General features: G+C 39.0%; 1 protein-coding gene across 2 annotated transcripts in view; it reads right to left on the bottom strand.

Annotated features, from left to right (window-relative positions):
• MLLT3 (MLLT3, super elongation complex subunit) overlaps window positions 1–19923 on the bottom strand; it is a 288215-nt gene that overhangs the window by 59074 nt on the left and 209218 nt on the right. For both annotated transcript variants that reach the window (XM_027549149.1, XM_027549150.1), the window contains exon 5: window positions 13554–14261. In XM_027549149.1, the coding sequence (XP_027404950.1) occupies window positions 13554–14261 (708 nt within the window). The remainder of the gene's footprint in view (window positions 1–13553; window positions 14262–19923) is intronic.

Genomic DNA, 19923 nt, shown 5'->3' with positions numbered 1-19923 from the left:
CAGGCAGATACAGAAGATACTGGAGGGTAGGAGAAGGAAATGGCAACCCACTCCAGTGTTCTTGCCTGGAGAATCCCAGGGACGGGGGCTGCCACCTATGGGGTCACACAGAGTCAGACACGACTGAAGTGACTTAGCAGCAGCAGCAGCAGCAGGAGGGAGTAGGACCCAACTCAAGTTCTACCTGGTAAGAATATCAGCTTGTCCAAGGAAAGGCTTCATTTATGCTGGAGGTTTTTAAAGCTCTTTCCATGTTTTTATTTTTAAACAATATTAAGGCCTCTGATTTGTCAGATATCTAATTGTGCCATTTTCTGTTTTGTCCATATCATGATTTATTTTTTTCCCCTGAAATATACCAAGCCATGATTACTCTGGTTGTTGTCTTCCCCATGACAATCAAGGATGACCAGGGAACAGGTCTATCAAATCTTTCACCAACTAATCTCTGTAATACCCACCGAGACTAACACACTATCCTCACTTAGACATGACATGAGGCTTTTCAAGGAGATTCTGCTGAGGATGTGAAATGTAAGGGCCATTCATTCAACAAAGAGATGTAGAGTGAGATGCAGGACCAGGAAGTCTCATGCCTAGTGGGTAAAACCACTCATTGCTGCTGCTGCTGCTGCTGCTAAGTCGCTTCAGTCGTGTCCGACTCTGTGCGACCCCATAGACGGCAGCCCACCAGGCTTCCCCGTCCCTGGGATTCTCCAGGCAAGAACACTGGAGTGGCTTGCCATTTCCTTCTCCAATGCATGAAAGTGAAAAGTCAAAGTGAAGTCACTCAGTCGTGTCCGACTCTTAGCGACCCCATGGACTGCAGCCTACCAGGCTCCTCCATCCATGGGATTTTCCAGGCAAAAGTACTGGAGTGGGGTGCCATTGCCTTCTCTGAAAACCACTCATTAGGAAGCAGATAAAAATGTTCAAGTGGAGAAGAGTTTGAGAAAAGGAGTGAAGGATGTATGAAGGGTTATAAATTGTTGCAACTGGACATCAACAGTTGCAACTGGCACATCAACATCAACTGGCACACCAACCAGGCGCCTACCTCCTGAGGGCCTTTTGGGGGGCAATGAGAGCATCCTGATCTTGGGCAGGTTATAAAACCTGGTCTCAAGGTCTCCTCTGCAAAAGGCAAGTTGTAAAAGGAAATTTCCAAAGTCTTCCTGCTTTTAAAAATGCTAGGATTTTCTAAAGGGTGAAATAAATGCTGTATTAAAAATAGATGTTCATGGTTTCCAAATTTGGTCTTATATCTTTAAAAGAGTACATAGTAAGCTGTGGAGGGTTTTCTAAAAAGAGAAGAGAGACAACAAAGCTATTAATATGATGAAGATCAAAAGACAGGCACCATAGAACACATCACCACCTTCCTTTAACCTTAGTTTTAGGAGAGGGATCTGAGACTCACTGGTCTTATTGTACAATCCAAGGAGGACTGTGCATGGCTGGTCTTTAAAAATGGAGAGGAGGGACTTCTCTGACTGATGGTCCAGTGACTAACACTCAGGACTCCCAGTGCAGGAGGCCCAGGTTCAATCCCTGGTCGGGGAACTAGATGCCATATGTCACAACTAAGAATTTGCATGCTGTGACTAAAAAAGATCTCACATACCACAACTAAGACCTGGTACAGCCAAATAAACAAATACTGTTTTAAGTATGAAAAAATAAAAACATAAAAGTGGAGAGGTAACTTGTTGCATGTTTCTGAAAGTTAGTTGCTAGACAGTGAATGCAAGCTTCGTAAGCAAGTGTAAGGCATGACTCTCACATAAAGTTATCAGATAACTCAGCACTTTAAAATAACCCATCACGGGACTTCCTTGGCCATCCAGTGATTAAGACTCTGTGATCCCAATGTAGGGGGTATGGGTTCGATCCCTGGGAGGGGAACTAAGACCCCACATGCTGTGTGCAATGTGGCAAAAAAATAAATAAATAAAATAATCCATCAAAAGATCAGAAACAAGTTTGATGTTCACCTTTAATTAAAATAACCCCGGAGAATAATGAGAAAGAGGAGGAAACGTGAAAATAGAGTGAGTACTTTACAACTCTGAAAATGTGTCAGATCACTTCACGTAGAATCTGTCAGATACTAAACATTTTAATCCAGGGTGGACTTTCAGCAACACTCTGTTTTGATTCACAACATGATCTAAGGTTAGGCCAAATGGAAAGTGACTCCTTGGAAACAGTACTGAAATTAAAAATACGTGATGACCATGGATTATAAATCATGGTCATTTATATATATTTATATATATATATATATAAATTTATAAATTATAAATTCCTAGACTGCAGCTTTGCCTCTTAATCTTTACAAGAACACCTACCAACACCAGGTCTTCATAGAACACTATTAGTAAATTACTAAACAAAAACGTTAAGTCTTTGTCTATGACATACTTAAAAATTTTGCATGAATTAATACCTGAGTGGAAGTTTGCATTCATAATCTTATCACCATCATTAAAATCCACATTTTACAGCCTACCACTAGAAAGTCAATTTTGTTTCATCTTTAGATTCCAAGTTGATGCTGGAGGGCCACGCCTCTCCTGGGCCCAGGATGCGGGCCCAGGGATGGCCATGTTCTAGGACAAGGGAACTCTACATTCCTAATAGTTTCAAAGGATTAGATCTGGTAGACAGAGTACCTAAAGAACTATGGATGGAGGTTCATAACACTGTACAGGAGGTGGTGACCAGGGATCCATCTGCCAGTGCAGGGGACACGGGTTCAACCCCTGGTCTGGGAAGGTCCCACATGCCATGGGGCAACTCAGCCCATGGGCCACAACTACTGGAGCCCACGAGCCCACGCTCAGCAAGAAGAGAAGCCGCCACAGTGAGAAGGCGTGCAATGCAGCTAGACAGCTGCCTCCACTCACCGCGACTAGAGGAAGCCTACACGCAGCACCGAAGACCCAGTGCGGCCAAAAAGGGGAAAAAAAAAGAACGCCTTCTCCTACCCATCTACCCCGAACCCACTAATGCATGCTTCCCTTCCCTCAAAACTGAGCCTAAATTCCAATGTTGTACCATCAGTACTACCTAATACAGTGTTTGTATATAGGAGTGAGCGACTGAACTGAACTGAACTGAACCACATAAATATTTTCAAATGTCGTTAAATAAGACAAATGTAATCGAAGAACACTAAAACCAAACATGTTTAGAAGGAAATGTTTGTAGTTACTCAAAGGGACATGATGATTTTATCATGTTTAAAGCAAAAGCAGAAGAAGAGTCAGAAAATAAAGCACGGGTCAACAATTTAATTAAAAAAAAAAAACAAACAGTCCTATGATTCTAAACACTCAGGTCCTAAACCAGGGCATTCTAGTAATTACCTTACTTATTTACTTAAGTAACATCTGAGGACCCCATATGTATATTTTCTTCCCATGACCAAGCAAGGCAAGGAAATCTCCTTTTCTCTGTGTCACTGACTCTGACAATTTCTCCCTATCCCAAGCCCCCACCATCCCCATCCCCCACATCTTCAGAATTCAAAGGCAAAGCCTGTTGTCTCCACACACTTCAGTAAATGCTTTTCCATTTTCTTTCACCTAATAGAAGGATCTTTGACTTTATCTGGGAACATCTCACTGTGCAGTCACCTTTAGTGACCTAAAGAAGCCTCTTAGGGGTAATTTTTCTTTGTGGACCTTGACACTGCCTTGAAAGTTTACAGTCATAAATTGTTACCCACTGAGAACAATTTCTCAAACTTGGTTAAATAATTACATAGACACCAAAAGAAAACCACCCTCTACCTAAATCCACTGCATTATCGTGTCTCCTAATTCAAAGAAAGCCGAGTCGATGTTTTGAATACCTTAGAGGCATTGTAACATGAAGTTACAAAATGGAACTAGAAGATTCAAAAAAAATCTTCAAACTGGAGGACAGCATTTGTTATTTGGTGGCACCTTCTGGGAAAGCTCAAAATTACAGCTCAGCTCTGTTATCCATAAATTCTCACACAGAAGCAAGGTGGGGAAACTTTTGAGAGCTGGGAACCAGTGCTGATGATACATCACAATAATGTTAAAATTCAGAACTACGAGGGTTGGTTTTATTTTAAGTGAATATGTGTATGAAGTGAGAGGTCCCTGGATGTTTCATTGCACATCCCTCAGTTCTGACTGTGCATGCCAAACCCACCCATGAAGACAACCTGTCACCTCCTGAAGGCTGTTGGTAGAGCCCAAACAAATGGAGAGGTCAAAGAACAGGATTCATAAATGGAATAAGAAATACGGTATCAAAGGCTTTCATCAAAATACGTACACACACACAAGAGACTTCCCTGGTGGTCCAGTAGTTAAGATTCTGCACTTCCAAGGCAGGAGGCAGGGGTTTTGATCCCCGATTGGGGAACTAAGATCACCCATGCCAACCAGAGTTGGCCAACACACAAATAAACACAAAAGGCTTTCACAGCAGTGATGCCAATTTCATGAAGCACATCTCTGTAATCACAATATGAATTCCTGGAACAGTAAGATTTCCCTCACCCCTGAATCCTCTTGAGTGCATCCTCTACCAAATAGGATCAAATTCTGGCTCTACTTTAAACACAGTGATGTTGGGCAAGTTTCTTAATCTTTGAGCCTCAGTTTTCCCATCTATAAAATGGGAATAATGAGTCTTTCACAGAGTTGTTTTGAGAATTAAGTGAGTTAAAACAAGTGAAGTACTTAGAAGGGTGACTGGCACATAGAAAGCACTGAAGGAAAGTTTAGCTACAAATATCAGGCATCATGATGACATGGTAAAGCTAGTTGTGCAAATACCACGTTGAGTCACATCCTTGACTTTGTGTCTAGATGACAGATGGGACAATGACATAAAAATCACAGGCCCTAGGATAAGAAACAAGAATGCACTGAACAGGCAAAGCAGCTTCCTTGAAGGAGGCTCACGAAATTTACCGGGAGAGAGAAAATTCAATACAAGCAAGTGAAAATGGTGAGTGCTGGCAATTCTTGATGACAACCAATTCTTCAATGATAGGGCCCCTTCTCTGTTCATGACCCTCAGCTACCTAAGGGCTTCTAAGGAATAATTTAACTTAAAAACTGAAAAACCATTCGGGCATGGTATAGCACCCAAACATGGAAGAGAAAGAGCCTCTTAGTTTTTTGTTTTAATATATCCAGTTTAATTGTTTCAAATCCTTTTTGGAATAAGTGAGGAATGTGTCTGAACAAAGGACCAGTGGACTGGCTAGGCTGCGCCTCCTGCATCTGATCCCATTGAGCACAGACAGCAGACAACAACCAACCAAGCATTAGGAAACAGGTCAGGTGCAGTGTCTCCTGGCATCCAACAAAGTTACCTTTCTGCCAACGATGTTAAAGAATGTCCCACCCCAGGGCTACATCTACAGAGGAGAAGTACACGCCTTCAGGTACTGTTTACTTCCAGTTATAATATGCAGAGAATAGGAGTCCAGAACAAGAGAGCACCCCCCTCCCCAGAGGGTCAGGGCAGCCCTTTAATGAATGGCCTCTCCAGCTGCTCACTCACCATCCTTACAGACTTTACAGCTCTTGCATGTGCTGGAATTACAAGTCATTAAAAAGCCACTTTGAAAGCACAATAAAGACCTTCTTCTCTGACTGCCACAACGTTCCATCACATAAAAACCTGAGGCCAGTGCTTCAACAGCAGGACATTTACTGCCAGCTCCAGACAGTGTAAGCAGGGCAGGGGACAGGGCGGGGCCAGAGGAAATGAGGCACCACAAAAGCGGGGCTGGGGGGGAGTGCAGGGAGGAGAGTTTCTTTTTCCTTCTTCCTTTTTTTCTTTCCAAAGAAACTTTCTGCTAAGCTGGTTTGAAGTCTTTACTCTGTATCTGAACCACCAACCACCCTCCGGAAAACCCACTCCATCTGATGAGATTTCATTGTTCTTTGTCAAGATTTTATCTAAGAAAACACTGGTAAGCCAAACTATCAAGATATGATTAAAATTTCATTTCTCACACTGCCAAATGTAGTCTGCCCATTTACAAGGAAACATAATGAAAACTTTTAACTTCTGTACTTTTAAATTATGATTAAATCTCTACAAAGCAAGATTTAAAAAAAAAAAAAAGTGAAGGCAATGATAAGGAAATTACTACCATAACTGAATCTGATCATACATGGTTATTTCGATTTTCTTTTACTGTTTTTCCCTCTTTTCTGCTATGAATACCGAACTTCCTCATATCACAAAACAACATTAACTCAATAAACTTCCCTTTAAAAGCAGAGTTACATGAAAAAGAAAAACTAGGGAACTACAGTTAAAGGATTTGTTTTTATTCTAAATTAACCTTTCAACAGGTTAATGAAAAACAGAATTACAAACTTCTAGTTGACCCAGACACATTCAGATCCTTACCCTTTCTTGCTGCTAGTTAGTGCCAGTTACTAGTAAGAACAACCACTTGCCACAAGTAGCCATTATGGCTACAAAAAGATGAATTCTTCAACCAAGAACAGCTTTACTCTAATGGAATTACCTAAGTTCTTAAATGCAAAATTTTCTTAATGCTGAAATTTACATACACAACAAAAACAGGCCCTTATCATGTTTTCAGTCTTCGCTAAATGTTCACCCACTATAAAAACAATCCTTCTGCCTCCCTCCCCACCCTCCCAGCTTCCACCTCCCAAATTCTGTAAAGGAAAATTATTGATGGACTTTCATGTGACAATTTTAGGTTTCTTTATAAAATGAGAAGCATTTCAGGAATTTCAAATCCTATTTAAAAATTACTCTTTCAGTCATATTAATAGTAATGCAAAGATAAATCATTTCTTAGGATGTCTTCTTTTAATAGTAATAGCAATAAAAAAAAAAAAAATCTACCAAGTGCCTACCAATGCAGTACTAGGTAAGCTCTAGCCCTTTATTTCATTTAATTAAAAAGCTAAAAAGATCCTGGGAAACTTTGGCTTAACTTTTGATTTAATACTGAGATTCCCTGTCCTGTATTTTTCCAGTTACCATATTACACGTGCACATCACTATCAAGGCCGTATACCTCCTCAATGCAAAATCCAGGGCAAAGAGACATGTATTTCAAGTGCTTTTTCCCCTTTAAAACATTTAACCCACACTTGAAAAAGTACACTAGAATTCTAAAGTATTTCTGAATATTAAAAAAATCTCCTTCAAAGCTATAGGTAATAAGGACTGCTAGAAGCCAAATCATGGAACAATAAATAGCTCATAACATTTTTTGGTTAGTGTATTAAGTGCTTTACCTAAATTGACTATTTTCACAATAATCCTGAAAAGTAAAGGCAATATCTCTATTTCACAAAAGTAAAAAATAAAGAAAAGAAAATTAGAAATATAGAAGGTCAAATTATTTGCCCAAGATTACTGGTAGAGCTGGGATTCAAAACAGCTTATCTGACTCATAGATTTAGAGAACAAACTCATAGTTGCCAGAGGGGAAGAACAGGGGGGAGGGATAGTAGGGAGTTTGAGATGGATGTGTACACACCTCTATATTTAAAATGAATAACCAACAAGGACGTACTATATGGCACAGGGAACTCTGCTCAATGTTATGTGGCAGCCTATTGGAGAGGAGTTTGGGGGAGAATGGATACATGTACATATATGGCCTGAGCCCTTTTACTGTCTACCTGAGACTATCAGAATATTGTTAATTGGCTATGCTGCTGCTCCTGCTGCTAAGTCACTTCAGTCGTGTCCGACTCTGTGCAACCCCATCGACGGCAGCCCACCAGGCTCCCCCGTCCCTGGGATCCTCCAGGCAAGAACACTGGAGTGGGTTGCCATTTCCTTCTCCAATGCATGAAAGTGAAAAGTGAAAGTGAAGTCGCTCAGTCGTGTCCGACTCTTAGCAACCCCATGGACTGCAGCCCACCAGGCTCCTCCATCCATGGGATTTTCCAGGCAAGAGTACTGGAGTGGGGTGCCATTGCCTTCTCCAATGCATGAAAGTGAAAAGTGAAAGTGAAGTCACTCAGATGTGTCTGACTTCTAGCGACCCCATGGACTGCAGCCTACTATACAAAATAAAAAGTTTATTAAAAAAACAACAGCCTGTCTGACACCACAGTACAGACTCCTAATTACTTGATTACTACCTCCCTACCCACATGCACATCAACAAATAAATGTTCCTCAAAAATCATACAGGCATATAAACCAAGGATACACTTTTTTTTTCTCTACTCACATACAAAGTATATAAAAATCAGGGACTTCTCTGGTGGTCTAGGGGTTAACAATCCGCCTTCTAATGCAGGTGACATGAGTTCAATCTCTGGTAGGGGAACTAAGATCCCACATGCCATAGAGCAGATAAGCCCACAAACTGCAAACTTCTGAGTGCATGCCACAAGTGGAGAGCCAGCGCTCTGCAACAAAAGACCTCATGTGTCACAGCTAAGACCCAATACAGCCAAATAAATAAATAAATATTTTTAAAAAACCAAAGTATATAAAAATCATAACCAAGAAACATACGATGAGAATCAAATGAAGAAACATACGAATCAACAGTCTAAGCTTCCTAATCCATCTTAACAGCATTGATTTTTATTTTTTATATAAAACCCAAATCTAACTTAATTATGGAAAAGCTCTTTTTAAAAAATTCTTCCTTCTAATCCTAACTATCCTGTGCCAAGACAAGATACTTTCTTTACAGACATACCAAGTGAATAACCTTTTCCCCTGGCCCTCCCCAATTCCTCATACTTGGTTCAATTTCTTTTTGTGTCCTTCTACTGTTTCCAAAGTCCATGATCTCTGCCTGCTATGTGTTAAATTACCCTCTACCCAGCCCTCCACCAATGAACATAAATCTGACTGATGTTCAAATAATGAAGCCGGAAAGGTCCTCAGACAGATCAGGTCATCTGATCCTACTTACTCAGATGCAGACAGGCTCACCACCAGGACAATGGGAATGGTGTCCTTGAAGGTGGGTCTGTCCCAAGCTATCCAATCAATTGCTTGCCAAGGGAAGGCTAGGGGTAGCTTAGTGCTGTCCATTACAATTGCTTCCTGTTCCTTTGGTCTTAACCACAGAAGGGTCACCAGGTAGCAGAAAGGCCAAACATAAGTTACCTTAACCAGTGGAGAAAGAGAATTTCAGCTCTCTTTCATCCTCCTTTGCAAACATAAAGTCTTTTGGACCCTGGCTTACTTGAAACAACTTTTAGTCAATTCTTTTCTATTCTACCACCTATATGTAGAATATTAAACCAATAGCAGCAACGATAAAAGCACTACTAGAAAACCAATAAGGAAAGTACAGCTGTTGGATTTTACACCCAAATAACCCCAAAATGAAGTACAGCAAAGGCTAACAGAGTTTTGCCAAGAGAGCACACTGGTCATAGCAAACACCCTCTTCCAACAATACAAGAGAAAACTCTACACATGGACAATACGGAAATCAGATTATATTCTTTACAGCTGAGGATGGAGAAGCTCTATACAGTCAGCAAAAACAAGACTGGGAGCTGACTGTGGCTCAGATCATGAACTCCTTATTGCAAAATTCAGGCTTAAATTGACAAAATTAGGGAAAACCACTAGACCATTCAGGTATGACCTAAATCAAATCCCTTCAATTATACAGCAGAAGTGACAGATTCAAGGGATTAGATCTGATAGACACAGTATCTGAAGAACTATGGACAGAGGTTCATAACATTGTACAGGAAGAGGTGATCAAAACCATCCCCAAGAAAAAGAAACGCAAAAAGGCAAAATGGCTGTCTGAGGAGGCCTTACAAATAGCTGAGAAAAGAAGAGAAGTGAAAGGCAAAGGAGAAAGGAAAGATATATCCATCTGAATGCAGAGTTCCAAATAGCAAGGAGAGATAAGAAAGCCTTCCTCAGTGATCAATGCATAGAAATAGAGGGAAACAATAGAATGGGAAAGACTAGAGAACTCAAGAAAATTAGACATACCAAGCAAACATTTCAAGCAAGCAAGAGAGTTCCAGAAAAACATCTATTTCTGCTTTACTGACTATGCCAAAGTCTTTGACTGTGCGAATCACAATGAACTGTGGAAAATTCTTAAAGAGATGAGAATACCAGACCACCTTAAACTGCCTTCTGAGAAATCAGTATGCAGGTCAAGAAGCAACAGTTAGAACCGGACATGGAACAATGCACTGGTTCCAAATTGGGAAAGGAGTATGTCAAGGCTATATATTGTCACCCTGCTTATTTAACTTATATGCAGAGTACATTATGTGAAATGCCAAGCTGGATGAAGCACAAGCTGGAATCAAAATTGCCAGGAGAAATATCAATAACCTCAGATATGCAGATGAAACCACTCTATTTTTAGTATATGTGCTGCCGAAGCGAGCACCAGATGACACCACCCTTATGGCGGAAAGCAAAGAGGAACTAAAGAGCCTCTTGATGAAAGTGAAAGAGGAGAGTGAAAAAGTTGGCTTAAAACTCAACTTTCAAAGAATGAGGATCATGGCGACTGGTCCCATCACATCATGGCAAATAGGTGGGGAAACAATGGAAACAGTGACCAACTTTACTTCCTTGGGCTCCAAACTCACTGCAGATGGTGACTGCAGCCGTGAAACTAAAAGATGCTTGTTCCTTGGAAGAATAGCTATGACAAACCTAGGCACATATTAAAAAGCAGAGACATTACTTTGCCAACAAAGGTCCATCTAGTTAAAGCTAGGGCTTTTCCAGTAGTCATGTATGGATGTGAGAGCTGGACCATAAAAAAAGCTGAGCATGGGAGAATTGATCCTTTTAACTGGGTTGCTGGAGAAGACTCTTGAGAGTTCCTTGGACTGCAAGGAGATCAAACCAGTCAATCCTTAAGGAAATCAGTTCTGAATATTCATTGGAAAGACCAATGCTGAAGCTGAACCTCCAATACTTTGGCCACCTCATGCAAAGAACTGACTCACTGGGAAAGATCGAAGGCAGGAGGGGAAGGGGACGACAGAGGATGAGATGGTTGGCTGGCATCACCGACTGAATGGACATGAGTTTGAGAAAACTCCGGGAGTTGGTGATAGACAGGGAAGTCTGGCATGTTGCAGTCCTTGGGCTTGCAAAGATTCAGACACAACTGAGCAACTCAACTTAACTGAATACCCAAACGTTTTTAGAGGGTTTCCTTGTATGATATGTAAACTACTACAAAAACCCCTGTTACGATCACTGGATAGGTGGCTCTAATATGTCATGAACCATCTTAAAAATTTCCTATCTACCAAACGGAATTACAACTCTAACTCTTCATTCCAGAAGGTTTTTCAAGATATTGCTTTGGATAAATTTATCAAGTTGAACATGAAATTTAGGAAAAGTTGTATCTTAAAAATTACATATGAAAGGGAGGGAGCAAGAATCAAATAAAACTAAGAATACACAGAGTTAGCTAAAGAGGAAGATCATTTGTGATAACTTCATGTACAAAGCTCATTCATTCCATGGTGCTTTATAGGGACTTCCCTGGTGGTCCAGTGGTTAAGATCTGCCTTCCAATGCAGGGGACACAGGCACAATCCCTGTCAGGAGAATAAAACCCACTCCTGCAGGGCAACTAAGCCCAATTGGCAACTACTGAGCCTGTGCTCTAGAGCCCAAAAGCTGCAACTACTGAAGCCCGAGAGCCACAACCATGATTCAATGCAACCAAATAAAAAAGGATTTTTTTAAAAATAGTGTTTTATTAATGTTATTTGGTCTTCTCACAAATCAGCAAATAGTCAAGAAAGGTGCATTTCAAAATTTTGATGATGACCTACTACTGTAAGAAATATATACACAGTCTCTAAAATAAACATTTCACAAACCATTCCTTACCATACTAGTTACAATATATTCTTATTTCCTTTTTTAATGCTGGTGATGACATGCTAAATTGATTTCATGGCTCACTAGTAAATCACAAACCACAATTGGAAAACCTCTGCTCTAGAAGAACTACAACAGGACAGAATATGGAGAAACAAAGTTGCTAAACTTGAGGATCTTGACAGACTGGTCACACCCCAACAGCATCACTGAAGGTTTCAGAGTGACTTGAAATAAAAGTCAAACATACCAAAAAAGTTCTGTACTGAGAGCAAGTTTTGAATTAAGAGGAGAGGAATAAAGCAAAGGAGGAAAAATAAATGCTTGTGAAATCCATTGCTTTCATCTCCATTTCACAAATGATCACTTTAAGGCCTTTACCAAACACTGGAACAGATTACCCCATCTCCAGTGTTTATATGCTACTCTGCCCATAATCTGATTTAAAATTTTGACAGAGACTAGGGAGGAAGGAGGTGGTCTCTTGATCTGATGCCATGTCCTAAACCTGGCTGCCTTTCTACCCAGACCAGTGCAAATGGAGAATCTGCTAAGGCCTCCTAGCCCTTGCCAGCCTTTGAGCTAGGAACTTTAGTGTAGCCTCTCTATGTAACGGAAAGAAAAGTATTCTAAAACGATCGGCGATTTTTAGCCAGAAGTCTTCCCTGAACATTGTTTAGAAATACTGATATCTCAAAGAGATTAATGGGACCAATCATGACTGATAAGTAACAGCAGAGGACCAAAGTTAGAGAAAAATGGGAAGTGAGGAAGAGATAACTTCCTAGTAAATAATGTTCATTCTCCAGAAATAGAAAGGAATAACTAATAGTACTGTCACTAGAAATGTAGGATCTCCTACATTGGAAGGAGGTTAAAATAGGTAACCTGAAATTCCTTTTCAACTCTAAGAAATCTATAATTGTAAGTTTAAGTCTTAACATCAAACAATATTTTGGGGGATTATTAGATGGCCAGATGTTCTTTAAGGAACACACAAAAGATAATGCTACCAGTCAGCAAACCTTGTAATGAAGATTATACACTCTTCCCCTTTCCAAATGGGCAGTTATATTACGGGAGGAAAAATTAAATATTTCATTTTCAAAATACCATTATCTGGTTTCATGACACACATATACATCAAAATGTATCAAATTACACATTTAAAATATATAGTATATTGTTATAAAAATTTTGCCTCAATAAAAGTACTAAAAAAATACCATCACCAATTTTTAGTCTATATAAACAAACTACATAATTCTACTGAACAAAAAGATCAACACTATAACTGTACCCTAATATTTTGTTTATTTTTAAAATTTGCTTTCTGATGTATTCTAGTTTCATCACATTCTTTTCACTTTCCTAAATCCACAGTCACTGAAAAGGCACAGCAACTAAGTTCTGATGAGCATCTAGATTATTCAGCTGCCATTCAAATGACCCATTATTATACTATGGAATATATCTTTCCTTAAACAACTTAAATCATAGCCTACACATCTGCACATTCCTTAATGATTTCATTTCCTTCTTTCTGTTGGTCAAGCAAATTCATTTCTAGGCCATGTCTCCTTTCTTGCTACCATTTTATGGTGCAACCGTCAGTTTTCTTCCTCCATCTTTATCCTGAAGCTATCGAAAAATTAACAAGGGAAAGGAGAAAAAACAAGCAGACTACTCACATCAGACTTAGAGGACATATTCTCTTCCACGTCGGAATCATTGGGATCCACAATATCATCAAATGGTGGTAAAGTTGATTTCTTCTTCTCTGATGTCTCACTTTCAATTTTGACCTTTCCCATCTTGACATGAGATTTATCTTTTATCTGTTTTTTATCAGCAGAACAAGTGAGTATCAGTGGTGGTGCGCTAGAAAAACTTTTAAATAAAGCCTCTGAGCTACTCTTTTTCCTTTTTTTGGCTGAGAGTTCTTCAGAATCTGAAATGGGGGGTCTTTTACTAGGAGCCTTCTTATCTTGCTGTCCACTGGTGATCGTGAGTAAGTTACTGTCGGGTTTTGGCTCTTTTGACATGGGTTTCGGTTCCTTGAAGGCCATCTTAGGAACGATTTTTTCTTCTTTCAGTGGCTTATTTTCTTTGGGTTTCTTAGAGGATTCTTTGGAAGATTTGTTGTGATCCCTGGAAGGTTCTTTGAAGGCACTTTTATGTTCTCTGGAGTCTTTAGAAGGTTTTTCCTTGTGCTCCTTCATTAATTTGTGAGGCTTGGAAAAACTGGTGCTGCTGCTGCTGCTGCTGCTGCTGCTACTGCTGCTGCTGCTGCTGCTGCTGCTACTGCTGCTGCTGCTGCTGCTACTGCTGCTGCTGCTGCTGCTGCTACAACTGCTGCTGCTGCTGCTGCTGCTGGTATGGATACTCCTGTTAGGATCCTGCAGAAAGGTGGGAAGAAAAGCAAACTCTCAAAATGAAACGTCAATGAAGGCTAAACGCCAGTCCCCTTACACTCCAGCTCCTCAAAATGACCCTCTGTTGAGTGCTCCCAAGTGCGTTTTAATAGAACCCGACAACCACCATAGAACAGGTGGGAGTAGGGTCTGCAAGCAACAGTGAGTGCGGGCAGCCGTGATCGAGGAGTTTAATGAGGCAAGTTGTTTTCTCAGTCATGACAAGCATGGCGTTCTGAACATTTCAGTTCAACAAATGTTCGCTCGATGCTTGTCCTGAAAGAGACAAAGCTGGGTAACACATGGCCCCCACTCTTAATAACTATGACACATCTATGATGAATAGCTAGCTGTTTGGGAGCTACCTACAAAGGGCTACGATGACAAAAAGGAGAGAGGAAATTAATTCTGTGGGGGGATGGAGAGAAGAAGAATTCAGAGATTCTTGGAGAATCAACACCTCAGTTATGTCCTTAAGGATAAGCAGGTAATTTCTAGAAATATAAGAATAAAAAGGTACATGGAGACCATGGATTATAATGAACTAAAACAACTAAAACAGATTATATTTAGGGAGTGGCATGCAACTACAGCAAAGATTGAAAAGGAGGTAGGAAAAAACAGCCAAGGGTCACATACTGAGGTAGATAATATTAAATTTTAATAACTTTTTAACATGAAGAATCACAAGACCTCAAAAAGAAATAAAATAATTCTCAATTTTAGATAAATAGCAATTTTTTCTAACCAAACTTCTTCAGTTGAGGAATATGTCTCCCACCCACTAGCAACAACAAAAAAAGCAACAAAAAAAAAAAAAGGAAGAAAAATAAAAGGAAAGGAAAGAAAAACCTAAAAGAACAAAGATTTCGGGCTTCTTGTTCAAGATGGACAAGTAGAAAGACGTGTACTCATCACCTCCTGTGAGAGCACCAAAATCACATCTAGCTGTTGAATAACCATCGACAGGAGAATGCTGGAACTCACCAAGAAAAGATATCCCACATCCAAAGACAAAGAAGAAGCTACAGTGAGATGGTAGGAGGGGCACAATGATGATAAAATCAAATCCCAAACCTGCTGGGTGGGTGACCCACAAACTGGAGAACAATAATACCAAGGCAGTTCTCCCACTGTTGAAAAGGTTCTGAACCTCACATCAGGCTTCCCAGACTAGGGATCCTCACAGAGACTAGGAATCCCTAGGGAATCTGCCCTTGCAGGTCAGAGGGATTTGATTATAGGACTTCCACAAGACTGGAGGAAACAGAGATTCCAGTCTTGGAGGGCACAAATAAAATCTTATGCACACCAGGACCCAAAGGAAAGGAGTAGAGCCCCCACAGGAGACTGAATCAAAACTACCCGCTAGTGTTAGAGGGTCTCTGGTAGAGGTGTGATTGGCCAGGGTTCAACACAAAGACAGGGGCCCTGGCAGCAGCAGTCCTGGAAGGTCCCCCTTGGTGTAAACCCTCTTGGAGTTCACAGTTAACCCTACCATACAGCCCACAGACCCCAGGGCTGGGTTGCCTCAGACTGAACAGCGCAATCCCATCCATCAGCAGATAACTGGATTAAAGCTTTACTGAGAAAGATCCTGCCCACTAGAGCAGTTTTTCCCACCATTAATCCCTCTCATCCAGATGTCTACACAAGCCTCTTAGCCTCCTCCATCAGAGGGCAGACAGAAGAAACAAGAAGAACCACAATCCCACAGCAGCTAGAACAAAAACCACATTACAGAAAGTTAATCAGAATGAAAAAGCAGAAAGTTATGTCCCAGATGAAGGGACAAGATCAAACTCCAGAAAAACAACTAAATGAACTGGAGATAGGCAACCTTCCAGAAAAATAATTCAGAATAATGATAGTGAAGATGATTTAGGATCGTGGGAAAACAATGGAAAAGATGCAAGAAATGTTTACCAAAGACCTACAAGAACTAAAGAACAAAAAGAGATGAATAATACACTAGAAGGAATCCACAGTAGAATAACTGAGGCAGAAGAACAGATAAATGACCTGGAGGACAGAATGGGGAAATCACTGCTACAGGACAAAATATAGACAAAGAAAAAAACAAACAAAAAAATTAAAATAGCCTAAGAGACCTCTGATCAGATCAGATCAGATCAGTCGCTCAGTCGTGTCTGACTCTTTGTGACACCATGAATCGCAGCATGCCAGGCCTCCCTGTCCATCACCAACTCCCGGAGTTCACTCAGACTCATGTCCATCGAGTCAGTGATGCCATCCAGCCATCTCATCCTCTGTCATCCCCTTCTCCTCTTGCCCCCAATCCCTCCCAGCATCAGAGTCTTTTCCAATGAGTCAACTCTTCGCATCAGGTGGCCAAAGTACTGGAGTTTCAGCTTTAGCATCATTCCTTCCAAAGAAATCCCAGGGCTGATCTCCTTCAGAATGGACTGGTTGGATCTCCTTGCAGTCCAAGGGACTCTCAAGAGACCTCTGAGACAACATTAAATGCACCAACATTCACATTATAGGGGTTCCAGAAGGAGGAGAAAGAGTAAGGACCTGAGAAAATATTTGAAGAGATAATATCTGAAAACTTCCCTAACATGGGAAAGGAAACAGTTAACCAAGTCCAGTAAGCACAAAGTCCCAGGCAGGATAAACCCAAGGAGGAACACACCAAGACACACAGTAACCAAACTGACAAAAATTAAAGACAAAGATAAATTATTAAAAGCAACAAGGGAAAAATGACAAATGACATACAAGGGAATTTTCATCAGGTTATCAGCTGATTTCTGATTTGTAGAAACTCTACAAACCAGAAGGGAATGACATGATATATTTAAAGCAATGAAAGGGAAGAAACTACAACCAAGAATACTCTACCCAGCAAGACTCTCCTTCTTATTTGATGGAGAAATCGAAAGATTTCCAGCCAAGCAAAAGTTAAGAGAATTCAGCACCACTAAACGTTTTACAATGAATGCTAAAGGAACTTCTCTAAGCAGGAAACACAAGACAAGGAAAAGACCAACAGGAAATAAACCCAGAACAATTAAGAAGATGGTAATAGGATCATACATATCAATAATTACCTTAAATATAAATGGATTAACTGCACCAATCAAAAGACACAGATTTGGCTCTGGAAAACATGTATATTTCTGCACTTCTACTTACCACATCACTCTGCTTGACCCCCCAAATCATATGTAAACTATTTTATATTGTTAGGCTAATCATATTCCCATCATGGTTTACAAATGTAATTATCTTTTTTTTTGGTCTGGCTATTGATTGTGAAAACTGATAAACATCTTTTACCATTGTGATTATGTAACTATTACTCATTTAATACCACTGCATCATGATTGGTCAACGGAAAAATAATAGAATTCTATCTCACCAAAACTACCATTTACTGGAAAAACCTGTAATCACTTTTTAAAATCCAGATGCATATCAGAATTATCTTGGAAAATTTGAAAAATACAAATGCCCGTGTATTGCCTTTTTTCTCCAAAGCTCCAGATGCTTCTAATGAGCAGCCATGTTTAAAAACAACTGGACTATATGATGATCTTTTACTTTTATCTAGTTTGTCTCCCTTTTTCTAGTTCATATTCAGTGCTCCCATTTAATTTAGTTTATGTTTTCCAATTTCTCCATCTCTTCCTTTTTTTCTCTTTCAATATTCTTTCTCAAGCCTTTATCAGCATAGTAGAAAAGCTTTTCTATACCTATATATAAATAATATGCATAATATATATATTTTAGAAACCTATGAACTTTTTTGCCTCACTAAAAATTTATGACATTTTGATTCCATTTGTTTGACTTAGCATGAATACAATGCTAGATTTCTAATTAAAAAAATAGATATGCAACAAGCAACAAGGTTTACTGTATAACACAGTGAACTATAGTCAATATCTCATAATAAGCTATAATGAAAAATAATCTGAAAAATAATACATGTGTATATGTATAACTGTATCAACCTTGCTGTACACCTGAAACACTGTAAGTCAACTATACTTCCAAGCAAAATAATAAATAAATAAATAAATAAATAAAAGGACAAAGATTTCACCTAATGGTCATCAAATGGACTGAAAATCTTACAGCAATTACTATTGTATAATCATAAGGAAAGAATTAATCTCTATTTCATTTTAACTGTGTTACCAATATTTTTACTCATATAAATAACTCAGAATATAAAACCTATAAATAAGCTTTCTATCTAGGAACACAATCTGAGTTCATACTTACCAGTTTCTGAGCCTCTATCATGAATAGTAAGAAGAAACAGAAGAAGATAAAGTAGATTTTTGCATCTGGACATGCAAAAACCCAGACCAGTACTAAAAGACAAGCTCTTTCCTGCTTACTTCCACTTCCTAACAGAACCACAGGCAATTAAATGCCCAGGTTTTCAACTAAAACCTGTTAACATCTTTCACCTGTAACTTACCCACTGAAGTCTAATGATATGTAAACCAATCTTATATTCCTTAAATATCTAGCAGGACCCAGGAAAGACCCATAGTCAAAGACTATGCTTTTCATGAAAATGAACAATCTACCAATTGGGTCTATACAAGGAAAAAAAACCCACAAAAATAAAAAACCACACAAATATATATAGATCAACTTCATAAAGCCATATCCCAAATGAAAAGTTATTGTTTTATGATAGTGGAATATACATTTTTCTTATTATAAAAAGTTGTGTCTTATTTGCTCAACAACAAAATGACATATACCAATTATTCCATTTATTATTCTCAAGTGAGCATTTGATGTAAAAATTATAAAATTAATGAAGTTACTAAGCAAAGACATGTTTTTATCCATTAAACTAGATAATTCCTTATAAAATATTTTAATCTGAGATTTAAAAGCAGAACGCTAAAGACAGTACATATTCATATTACTGAAAGGATGTTATTTTATAAATCCTATTATAAGACATTTCCTGGCATGTTAAGCAATACTATGAATAATAAATATAAAGTATAATGGACAAACTAAATTAAGGAAGAATGTTTTGAAATCTAATATCCTTGAGGTTTTTTTTTTTTTTAATTGGTCTGTTAACCCACAGAATTTTGGCAATTTGCAAACAGTATTCTAATTATGGCTCTAGAACACCCAAGCACTGCTGTTTAATATTCAGTCTTCATGGAGTATTACGTACAGTTTTATAAATACACAAATTTTAACCTACTAACATATTTTCTAGAGTTAAGAATTTAAAAATAATAACATTTCTGCACCAAGAAAAAAAAGGACTTCTATAGGGGTCCTTCCATGATTTATTTTCAAAATCCTTTTGTAGGACAAACTGAATTCTTAAGGCAAAGTACATAGTGGTAACGACACAGGTTCTTGTGTCATAGAAAGTTCAAGTTCTCGTCTTAATTACATACATATGATGTTAAGTACAAAACTCAAGAAGTTTTATAACTTTACTCCCCATGTTGGTCTAGGTATTAAATGCCTACTGTCACCTTTTCACCCACTCAACAAATCTTAATACAAGCAAGTAACCAATTATTCTTGCTCCTTCCACTTTATCCAAAAGCTATCTTTAAGCTAAAGCAACTCAAAGTTAAGAAGGGAAACATAAAAAAAAAAAAGAAGAAAAAAGAAGGGAAACATA

Source organism: Bos indicus x Bos taurus, chromosome 8, assembly GCF_003369695.1.
Source record: "Bos indicus x Bos taurus breed Angus x Brahman F1 hybrid chromosome 8, Bos_hybrid_MaternalHap_v2.0, whole genome shotgun sequence".
Taxonomy (NCBI): Eukaryota; Metazoa; Chordata; class Mammalia; order Artiodactyla; family Bovidae; genus Bos; species Bos indicus x Bos taurus.
Note: the sequence above shows the minus strand (reverse complement) of the source record. Positions and strands in the feature narration are given on the sequence as shown.